This window comes from Seriola aureovittata, chromosome 14, assembly GCF_021018895.1.
Source record: "Seriola aureovittata isolate HTS-2021-v1 ecotype China chromosome 14, ASM2101889v1, whole genome shotgun sequence".
Taxonomy (NCBI): Eukaryota; Metazoa; Chordata; class Actinopteri; order Carangiformes; family Carangidae; genus Seriola; species Seriola aureovittata.
In genome coordinates, this window is record NC_079377.1 from 1,415,610 (window position 1) to 1,427,857 (window position 12,248).

Genomic DNA, 12,248 nt, shown 5'->3' on the forward strand with positions numbered 1-12,248 from the left:
TCTTCATCCATCTGTATCCTGAATGATACTGGCTGCATCTTTTATATCCTTTCTCTTCTCTCACTCTTTCTACAGTTATAGTAAATAATGCTACGTTTAGAAATGTGCTTCTTCTTCTTCTGTGCTTTAGTACAACATATGGATATATATAGAACTTTTTAAATCCACTGCAGTTGTCTGAAAAGTGTAGTTAGTTTTGCTATGGTACAGCAAGTCTGGTATTTGCTACTGTCCTGTGTCATGCTTCATTTTTGTGAACATGTTAGCATTTAGCTCAAAGCAGCATTGTATAGCCTCACAGACCTGCTAACATGGCTATAGCCTCTTCGCCTGGCTTTATGCTAACACATGGGAACACAGTGTTTTTTATATTTGTTGACACAGGGAGCATTTGTTTAAATTTGGCAGCCACACATCAACCATGTCCAAGCAACAACTGAGACCAGGAGGGTCGGGTGGCATTCACAACGTATGATCAAAAGGGTGTTTGATGACATTATCAACATTAGAGAAACATTGTGTATGAAGAAATAAGAGCTTTTACTGTAAATACTACACTTGGTAAATTATTTGTGCAAACATTCCTTCAATAGAATATCATTCCAGGGTGCAACTAGTGCAACTGTTACTGCAACCACAGCTATTTTACTGCAAATGTGCAACTGTTACCTGTTCTGCAAAATCCACAACCAGCTGCTGTTAAACACATTTAAATGTTGTATTAAAGGAGTAATTCTGGATCTTCATCCTGGATCATGTGCATACATTACTCCTCTTCTACTTCCTGTTTTGCTTATTTTTTTCTCAACATATTTTTCAGTCGCGATGTGATTCGTCTGGCAAACTCTGTAGAAACAAACAAACGTGAGGTGAAAACTACTCAGCCAGTTGCTGATAGTTTGGTGATAACAGAAAATATTCATGGAATTACTCAATTCATTTGAGTAATGAATTTTTAAACTGGCCTGATTCAGGCCGTTGTGTGTGTATCCCATTTGGCCGGCTGCAGCCTCTGGAGAGAGGATTTAAGTGGTGTTTTTCCAGCTCTTCTGGCATATTTTCTCCCAGGTGAGCGCAGCAGCTTGCCAATTGCTGAGAGCTTTCTGGCCTCAGGTCTTGCTTCCTTTATTGAAGACGCCTGCAGCTGCCAGCTCGTTTGTGTCAGTTGCAGTCCAGACGGTTTCAAATCCTTTACAGTTGGATTAAATCAAATAGAAATTTGGGGGCACTTTGGGAGGTGAGTCGAACGTGGAGGGGAAGGTAGGAGGACTTGAGGGAAAAGACAGGTGTAGCACTTTATGTAGCTTGGCTTTCTCCTCACTGTGCCTTTCAGTTTATATGCAATAAGTCCTGTGTACAGTATATGTGTCGTCTTGTGTCAATCACAATCTGAATTTTCTTTCAGTTGAGTTTCTCAGAGTGGAGGATTGTGAGGCTGTAATCAGGACATTAAACACACAGAGGTGGCAGCCCTGAGAGTACACTGTGAATAAAAAGGTGTAAACTTATCCACTGGACCTGGTCACAGACTGTAAATAAAGATGGACGTAGCCTCTGCGATGTCACCCACAGGTTTCTGAAGAGCGGTTTTGAAGCTCAGACTGCGCTGCTCCACTGTTGCCATCTTGCTAGTGTCTGACTCCTCCCCTAATTCCCAGCTAATCCAAAAATGGACAAAGAGGAGGGGCATGTGTGGAGCTGAAACTTTGGTGCATGCCAGTTTGTGGCAAGCATACACTCGTCCACCTGTCACTCAAAGAGGCCACGCCCTCAATTGTAGATAACTTTAAGCCTTTAAAAAATGTAAACAGGTGAGTTATATAAACAGGTGTCATGAAGGAGGAAATTAGCTCTAGAGACCAAAACTGTTTTTGTGCCAGGCTGCAAACATGTTTATTCCTGCTGTATAGTTGGACATTTTAACATGGGAGTCTATGGGGACTGACTCACTGTTGGAGCCAGACTCTAGTGGCCATTAGAGGAACTGCAGGTTTTGGTTCTTCAGTGTTGGTTTCATGTTTCAGAGGTTGATGCTTTGTAAAAATGTTTGCCACAACAAATATGTACCGAAGTCTCTGCTCCAGGATCCTGGATTTGCTGGGAGTTAGGGGCAGAGTCCGACACTGCCAAGATGGCGAAGGTGGAGCAGCTCACTCTGAGCTTGAAAACTACTCTTCAGAAACCTTTAGGTGACGTCACAGAGAATACGTCCATATTTATTTACAGACAGACAAACTTACTTTGAGAGTGGATGTCCTGTTTTCTCAGCTGAGTGTAAAAAATAAAGGCTTGACACATAACACATGTTGCTCAACAATTTCTGAGGAATAATTCATGCCGCTGGTGCAATGTATGATTTGCGGGAAGCCCCATGATGATGACTCGATGGTGAGGGGTGGGGGTGTACATGTTTACATCATCAGTGAGAGTGTAGGCCTTTTGGCCACAGAACAGTGAACTCACTGTGGCCCTCTCCTCACTCGTCTTACATCAGCTTCATACCGTCTCTGCTGGGTTCACACTGTCTGGTTGAAAGAGTGTGCGTGTGGGTGTGTGTGTTTGTGTGTTTGTCTGACACCTGTTGTGCTGTGGTGGGCTGTGGTGTGCTGTGGTGTGTGGGAGCAACATGATTTATGTGAGGGTTAACACCTGGCACACCACCTTCTTCACGTTGGGTGGTTCTCAGCCTCTGTGTCATCCATTAAAACCTTGGAACGTACAGACTGGATTACCACACTTACATCATGGATGTGTGCCAACACATTTACCAGACAAAACATTGGCCATGTGTAGATATCAGCCGTTCTGTCGACAGTCGCTCCATCAAAGCTGGTTTTCTGTTTCATGAAATATAGTTTCAGAGGCTCTGAGTTTCTGAGGAGGAGGAAAGAGGAACTGAACCGATCTTTAGTGCTGCATCCTCATACATGGAGTTATTAAAACTATTTTTTAATTATTGTATAAAACATGTTCTGGATCTCCTTAGCTTTATATGTATACACACACGTGAGCACACACACACACACACACACACACACACACACACACACACACACACACACACTTTTACATCAGCATGACTGCCTCCTTGCTCTCTCCTCAGTGGTGTGTCACCTCCCATGTATGAATGGAGGCAAGTGCAGCGCCAGGGACAAGTGTCAGTGTCCTCCCAACTTCACCGGGAAGTTCTGCCAGATACCGGTTCACAACGGACACCAGCAGCACCAGCAGACGGTGGGCAGCTACAGCCAGACCCAGGTCCACTCCACACACACACTGCCACTGACCTACAGCAATGGCCAGGGAACTGGTGAGTAAAAAGCTTGATACCAGTGGTTCTGTAAAAGGTTCGGTGGCCTGGATAGAAAATGAGGCTGGAAACAGTAAAGCAGTAAAACTTTCCTCCTCCTTATTGGAGGCACGTTTCAGCCCATTTACTTCAAGTCACGCATTATAAAGGCCGCAAGCACGACTGTGAAGATCACAGCTCAGCTCTGGAGGGTGGTCAGGACTCATGTAAAGTGGAGGTAATTAGTGGTAAATGGGCTACAACAGGTATAAACACTGGTAACATAAACCCTGTTTCCTACAATAGAACTGTTCACTGTCCAGTAACTGAACAGAAACTTCGTCATTACATCTTAAAGGATCATTTAAAAGTTACAGGTCACATGTCCCTTTTCATTATATAAACCATCAGAGCATTTCACTCTTTCATTTCATGTCCATGTGTACTTTGATAATAAAGCAGGTCTAGCTTCTATATTAATACTGTGAAAGTATCAAAGCCTCAGTCCACAGAGAAATGCACACGGCCTGTATTCAGAAACTGAGCCTTAAAACCAGCCGTCAGGACTTTTGGAACTTTGTGATGTCACAACAAAGCAGTCGCTGACTTTTTTTTTCTGTATTTCAGAACTGATGAAAAACACCACATGGTCTCCAGCTGTGTGTAACAATCCTCATTTGGAACTAACAACATTTGAACTTAATCAGTACCAATTATAACAGACATATCCCTGCATAAGCATGGAAAAAAACTTAAGTTAATGTGATTGAAGTGATTTATAAAAGGTTGCCAGATTTAGTCAAATTTCTCCTCTTGGTTCATCACTGCCTTTTTAAAAAAAAAGTTTCTGTTTCCTTTATTTGATAGACACAGTGAGGACAGACAGGAAAATCGGGGAAAGAACCAGGGAGTCACTGCTCAGGGTATTTGACCCATGTGGTTTCAGGCTCTTTTTTGTTTTAACTTTATTAACAACATAGCACCAAGCAGTCATTCTGTCACTGAGCCAACAGCTACAGGACAGAAAGTCCAAGTTAGTTCCAGACCAGTTTGATTACAGCATCATAACAGAAGTCACTGTCACTGTCCTGAGAGATTCTTCTTGACTCTTCCTAATACACTTTGATAGTGGTGTCGCTGTTGTTGTCCTGTGTGTCTCCAGTGTTCAGCCCCAGCATCGTCAACATCCACATCAAACATCCTCCAGAGGCCTCGGTCCAGGTCCACCAGGTGTCTCAGCTGGACAACTACCACAACAACGGTCACCAGCTGAAAGGTCCCCAGTCTGGCTCTTCCTCGTCCACCAGCTACACCTACCACCACACCGAGAGCAGCCAGAAGATCCAGCACCACGGCTACAACATAGTCTACCCCGGTCAGCACGGCTACCAGGTTCCTCAGTACCAGCCCGTCACCTCCAAGAACACGCTGGGCCGCTGCTTCCAGGAGACCACAGGCAGTCAGGTACCTCTCTGAAAGACCTGCTGTTCATCAACATGAGTAAATGAAATATAGGCTGAGTCTGAATTCTGCACAATGAAATGAAAACTAGGTTGAGGCTGGTCACATGACTGCCAGCATCATAGCAACTAATATAAAACAGTCAAGTCCTGAAGTGTCTCAGTAAAGTTCAATAAGCAACAATTTTTCTGTTTTAACGTGATGAAGAAACAGTTTCCTTGAGGGAGAGAATAAGGGAAGTACTTTATATGATGTACTGTGAGACTCCACCTCCTCTGCTGCAGTGAACATCAACACAACCAAGACACTCACTTACACCTGAGTAAAGATCTGTGTGTGAAATCAACCAGAACTCTAGACAGTGACACTTTTCAGAATAAGAGACTCATTATAACATCATCACTGCAGTTTTCTAGTTTATTGCTTCAGCACAAATTTCAACATCCCATCAGCCTCATCCATAGCTGTACATTGTGTAGCCTATGTGTTGATTGGCAAATGTTAGCATGCTAAGATGCTAAACTAAGCCAGTGAACATGGTAAACATTGGTTGTGTCCAAAGTCATTCACTCCTCCCTCCTCACTGTCAGGGAGTTCAATGTAAAGGACTCACTGTGTAGTGAGCTCATCAGTAGAATGAAAAACACTTTCAGACACTCCTCAGGTCCTTTACTCTGCACCCTTTTTCTGTCAGCGCCGGCATCAGTTGTTTAATCAGACAGTGTCATTAAAATCTCTTTTTCAAGAGAGACCTGAGAACAAGAAACAGGCCCAAGAGACAATCAACAAAGACAACAGAACTCCACAATACAAGAAACTAAGAAGCAAAGAATTAACAAAAACATTTACAGTAGTCATAAAATACAGCATATAATAGAGATTTAAAATCTCCATGTGAAATGTAAGACTCGACTTGAGGGCAGTTTGCAGTGCATTCCATTTAGATGGTGCATAGAACCTGAAACCAGTTCAGCCGACATTAGTGCGAACACGAGGGATATCAAAGCAAAGCAAAACTAAATCTACATTTTATTATGTATAAACCTTTGTACAGCACATTTTATTCCAGGTGAAAACACAATGTGCTGCACAAAGCATGAATTATCAAGAAAGTTGCCACCACAAAAAGTATGTGAATATTGTAAAGATAAAATATTAGACAAATTAAAACAGACACAGAAAATTATAAGTATGAATTAAAACCATTAATAAAATAAAATAATTAAGACCAACATCCAATCAGTAAAAACAAGGTTGTATTGGTTGTATTGAGGGTTAAGTAATTAAGTAAGTTAAGTTACTGGATCGAAATGATAGAAAGGATGTGAGGTGGTTCAGAAGCTGTAACAGTAGAGCTTTATGAATATTTTATGTGTTCTGCATGTGTCCATCTGATTCACACGCGAGTATACAGAGCAAGCAGAGAGCAGACAAAACATCATTTTACCTTAAAATAAAAGTAATAATTCACCCCCTCCCCCAACAACCCCAACAGTGTGGGAAGGCTCTGCCAGGTCTCACCAAGCAGGAGCAGTGCTGTGGGACCATCGGGACGTCCTGGGGTTTCCACAAGTGCCAGAAGTGTCCAAAGAAACCATGTAAGTACCTTTTGTCTTTGTTTTTGTCTTCTAGAAACCTCTTCTGTCTTTCATGTCCTCATCACAGCCCTGGGTCCATCTGTAGTTTTGCCTGATGGGCAAATCAGGGGGAGTACGACTGTCTATGTGAAAACAAGTGGCGTAAAGCCTTTAGTGTCTCTAGATGGAGCGACAGAAAGTCTGATAAACGTCCTCAAGTGATGTCACCTGAGTCAGTGCCTGTTGTTGTGAAGACATAGGTTTGAAGAGTAAAATAATCTGGTGGGTGTGGAGCCAGACAGAACTGATCTGTCCAGACCCCCCACTCTGCTCCAGACTACATTAGCTACCCACTTAAATCCCCTTTCAAACTGTCAGTGGTCAGGTTGCATTGTGAGGAAAGTAGGCCCCCATGATGACTCCAAATATATTATAGAATGCAATGGTTGTGTTCTCTTTTAAAAATGAAGTATCATCAGTTAATTATCTGACAATAATATAATTAAAAACACAAGCCTGTTGTTTTGTGTCTGTGTTTACGTGTGTGTTGCTGCCTAACCCTGTAAAACCCAGACAGAGAAAAAAATGAGCACAAAATGTTTGAACCTTCCAGATGTTGTTGTAGGAGGCCTCTGGTGCAGGAATTAAGTGTTTCAGAATTCTTTACGTTTTAGTAAGTTTTTAGGAAAACGTAATATTGCATCGTTGGGCCGCACTGGGGGCAGAATTTCTGTATTTGTCCTCACATTGTCTGAACATATATACAGAACAACTCAGGCTTCATTTGCAGGGTTGACTGCCTATTTAGCCCCATAATAGTTTACATTGTGAATAATAATAACACAGCAGTCATATCTTAATGAAGTCGTTTATTAATAAAAAATGTAGGATCAAATTTAAATTACAAATCTACTTGTTCCATTTACAAAACTAAATTTTGTCATAGTCAACAGAGTGTAGAGTCACAGTGTATTGATGATCTCTCTGTGCTGTGGCATTCTGAAAGGCAAAAAATATAATGACATACATATGATAGACAGTATTGTGTGACGGTGGAAAGGATTACGATTAGATCTTGAATCTTCACTCGGAACACTTCCACCGCTGTCTGGCCTATTCTGCCTCTATTATCATACTGAGAGGGACGCATGCATCCATCCCCCAGAACACATGCCTGTTGCATTGTTCAGGCACAGGTGAGAATGGTCTGTAATGTGGGCATGAACAAAGCAACAAACATCCCCCAACCCATCCCAGAACATTCAGAAGCTGTTTCCAGTCTCCACATACAACAAGCAGCTATTGGGCAAACTCACAAAGCTAAAAAAAAAAAACTGATTAGATGCAGATGGAGTTTTAAATGCTGCTACAGATTGAGTTTCAAATACCAAAAACTATTAATTAATTTATTAAATTCTGGTCTAAACTAGAAAAGAATAACAGAGAAAACACATATAGAACTTAGTTACAGTGAATCAATGAATATATTATATTTCTAATGGTATTTTTTTTTACATATGTGAACAAGTGAGAAGTTCAGTTTCTCCATGTAATGTGTTGGTGCACAGGCCATTGTAACTAGCACAAAGGCCCAGTGTTGTAAAATTGCAACATAGACACAACAAGCTGAAAATCAAATTTGATGAATGTTTTCCACAATAACTTTTAACATCTACATATTCTGGACCTTGTAATAAACACAAATAAAAACATTTCGGCTAATTTACTTACTTGAATCTTGACAAATCCAGTCCAGTGAAACAAGGATTTGAGCTCGGAGAAAAATTCGCAGGTAGTGTGAGTTCATGGTCTGATGACCGGACCTATAAACACGTATTCCATCCAATAGCACTGTGAGGACTTTAGAAAAAAAACATTCAGAGAATTTTTAGGATGGTTAAATGTGACGTTGTAATATTGCAACCATGGGCCTTACAGGGGTAAACAAACATCCACTAGCATCAGAAACATTATGACATCATAGTTGCTGTAATGGTGTTTTTTTTTAGACCTCAGCAATCTTCAGGTTTTACAGCTGCACTTCTCTTAATTGAAACTAAATCTGGTCCCCAATCTAAGTGTTTGAGGTTCCACGGAAAACCCTCTTAATAGGTGAGTTAAAATCAACCATAGACAAGGACTCATTTAGATTCTGAGAGTTTAACTCAATGCAAGTTTATCTGCAACAAGGCATGTAGACAAACACACTCTGATGTGTCCTGGTAACAGTTCAGTCCAGCATAGTATAGGAGCCGCAATGGGCCCTTCAGATCAACCAGACATCCTACATTAAAAGTCACCCATAGACAAAGTACTGCGCTTATATACCGACATGTGGGGGATGCAGCTGTGGGACTGTCGCTGGGCCATCTGGTCTCAGACCTTTAACAATTATATTTTTAATTTCTATTTTTGCTCAGACTCCTCCGCTCCCTTCCTGAGCCGAACCAGGTCACAATGACCCAGCCGAGGTGTTGTTACTAAACTGAGCGGCTTGGTGTCGTTGGATTATGTTTTTCAAAACTTCGCTCATCCTGGTGCATTTAAGGTGTCTCAGGAGAGACACTTGCTTATTACATAATGTAGTTTCAAAAAATTCAAGCAACTTTAAGGTTGATGGCTTCATTGTTTAGCTATCACCACAAGACCTCTCTGAAGTCTGGCTATTTGTTATATCTAAGCCACAGTCAAAGTCTGTCTTTGTGAAACTGGCCCCAGATCTGGAACATGTCTTCAGTTCTGGTTCAGTTCTGTTTTTATTGCAGTGACAGCTTTTTAAATTGGCTCCAGCTCTGGAGCATCCTTAGGTTTCACTAATAAGGAGATACTTCATCTTTTTGCTCATCATCATCATCATTATCATCATCATCATCATCATCATCATCATCATCAGGACAAGATTGTGAAGAAACTGAGTCTGTTCTATTGTTAGCTCTGACTGACACTGACTCAAGTGACATCACTTGAGGATGTTTATCAGACCTTGCAGACGAAAAGGTTCATACAACTTGATGAGCAGTAGAAACCCAACTCCTGGAAACAGACTCTAATGAGTGCTCCTTTAATTCCTGATGGGTTTTGAACAGAAGTCTGTCACTTCAGAGATGATGCTCATTTATTCATTCTGAACAAGTTGACATGTTTGGTCATGGAGTGATTATCAGTGATCAGTGATGGTGGCTTTCAGTCTCATAAACACCATGAGAAAGATGTTTCAGTGGGAGTCTGTTCTCTCCGTTCTCCACAGGATCAGCAGGAGTGTTTTCTTCTTTACAGTGCATCAGTTCCCTAAAGTTTCACAACGTGCACAGCTCCATGGCACAGAGTTTCCCATGTGAACCTCTGTGCCATGGAGCCGCTGGGAGCTGGTAAATAAACTGCTTTTATCCTTTAGACAAACAAAGCCTTGTTTCCTGTTGAGCCAAATATCAATCAGCTTTCAGGTGCCTGGGTACCACCTCCCCACTGGTGCCTGGGTGCCACCTCCCCACTGGTGCCTGGGTGCCACCTCCCCACTGGTGCCTGGGTACCACCTCCCCACTGGTGCCTGGGTGCCACATCCCTACTGGTGCTTTTGTCCCCCAGTCTCCAGCCTGCAGCTGAGACTTCCGCAGCCTCAGTCTGTGGTTCATTCCTGTGTCCACATTTTCATGTCTGTTTGTTTTACATAACAGCAGGTTGAGACCTGCCCCCGACACGACCCTGCAGATTTACACTCACACTAATTCATACTGAAACATGGTCTTCTCTTTGCTCAGACATTATTTATAATAACAGAGGCTACTGGACAAGTGTTGGACAAGATAACTAGTGAAAAATCGCTTTATTTTGGAGGAGCAGGGATGTCACAGGAAAAGTAATAAAGCATTTATTTTATTTCAAATTTGAATAGGCTTTAAAATAAGAATTTATGAACAATTAATCCATCAATAAATACTTCAGATTTAAAAATGGATTTACAAAAACAGCAGAAAACACTCATCAAATAAACCATTTATAAATAGATTTATTAATTCATGAATAAATAACAGAATTTGGAAAATATTTTATATATTCCTATATATATATAAATATATACAGGAATACACACCTGGATTCCCTCTTAAATTTCCATTTCGTTTTTCCAGCTGCTTTTCCTTTTCCTTTACCTATTAGCTCATCCATTAGCTTCTCCTGTTAGCCTTTCTGTGACACTCTGGGCCTACAGTGCTGTAAAACCAGCCAAGTAATTTTTTGGGCTTTTGTGCCTTTAATGGACAGGACAGTAGATAGACAGGAAATGGGGAGAGAGGGGGAATGACACGCAGGAAAGGGCCGTCCGATGCGGGAGTCGAACCGGGGGCCAGCTGCAGTGTAGCCTCTGTATATGGGGCGCCTGCGTAACCCACTGCGCTACGTGACGCCCATGACGTGCAATAAATTAGAACCTAGAAATATAAAATAATGCTGAAACAAAGAAATTATGAATGATATAATACAAAGTTAAATAAATGAAATAATAATTGGACTCGTACAGAATAAGTGATTTAAAGCTCTATATTTTCCTCTTCTCCAGTGTTTTATTTGAAGTGTTGATCCATAAGAAGATATATTTGTGGTTTTAAGAACCAAAAACCATCTCAGTGTAGTTTTTCATCTCCTCTCTCAGGCTTCTCTCTGGAGCTCTAGTGACAACAGGTCGTGAGCCAGATTGGTTAAGGAGACATTTAAAAATATGATGGAGCACAGAGATGAATATTGTAGAGCCTCTAACATTGTCTGGGCAGAACAGACTGTAAATGTATCATGAAAACTGCACGGTGAACCACTGTTTCTCACTGAACTCAGAGGATGATTGTAAAATTTTGAACTGCTTCGTGGACAAAAACACCATCAGCTTCACCGATGTGAAGAGCAGTTGAGAAAATTCCCAGCAGGTGTTTAGAGGGAGCCCACTGACTGGATAACCCAGGATCAAAACTGACCCTTATGCTGCTGTTGTGTGTATATGTATATATATATATATATATATATATATATATATATGTTATTGTTTGATCAGTGGTTGAATGTTTAAATTAAATGACTCACATGTCTCTCTCTTTCTTTTGTCTTCAGCCATCCCACTGATAGACTGTCCTCAGGGCTACAGGAGAGTCAACAGCTCTCACTGCCAAGGTAAGAGCTCTGCTATTAGCCACGCTAGCATTTGGGCTGTTAGTCAATATCTTCACAAGTATCAGGTGGACTGCAGTGAAACTTGACACAGACACTCATGATCCCCAGATGATGAACCCCACTGACTCTGGTGATCCCTAGTCTGTGTAGAGACTGAGTGATGATTATGAGGTCGAGGACTGCATTTTCTGACTGAAATAGCTGCAATTGGGTGCAAAGAGTTTTAAAGTAGGTTGTTTGGTAAAAAGAGTCACTGTAGATTGAGTGATACCTGTTCAGGTGAGGTGACGTCCTGTCTGACACATCCTGTCCTCTGGTGGACCAGGTTTCCTGTCCTGTGCTGTGATCTGACTAAAGCCTGTGTGGCAGTAAAAGTCTCTGGGTTTCGGTAACAGGAGAAGACAGAGAAACACACTAATAAAAGACCAACCAAGTCGGCTGTTAACAGCCTATTAAACCATACTGGCTGAAAAGTTTGTGCTCCCTTTCACCTATAAACTGGAAGCCACAGTGGGACAGAGACATGAGTCACAGTCTGTTACATCAGCCAAGTGTGTTCTCACTGGAGGAATCTGACTCGCTAAAACCTGACACATTTCACAGTCCAGTCGAAAAAACTGTGAGAAGCTGGAACTGAAAATACAGCGGCTCTGCAGCAGCTGACTGTGTGACTGTATGGATGATGGTCTGTCGGCTATTCCACCATCTTTACAGCTATTGGATGGATTGACATCATATTTATATTCCAGTGAATCTTTCTTTCC

The 12,248-nt window shown here is 41.6% G+C and overlaps 1 protein-coding gene across 4 annotated transcripts in view; it reads left to right on the forward strand.

The window, feature by feature from the left end:
• ltbp1 (latent transforming growth factor beta binding protein 1) overlaps positions 1-12,248 on the forward strand; it is a 126,236-nt gene that overhangs the window by 69,066 nt on the left and 44,922 nt on the right. For all 4 annotated transcript variants that reach the window (XM_056395071.1, XM_056395072.1, XM_056395073.1 and 1 more), the window contains exons 6-9: positions 3,104-3,310; positions 4,452-4,753; positions 6,246-6,348; positions 11,425-11,484. In XM_056395071.1, the coding sequence (XP_056251046.1) occupies positions 3,104-3,310; positions 4,452-4,753; positions 6,246-6,348; positions 11,425-11,484 (672 nt within the window). The remainder of the gene's footprint in view (positions 1-3,103; positions 3,311-4,451; positions 4,754-6,245; positions 6,349-11,424; positions 11,485-12,248) is intronic.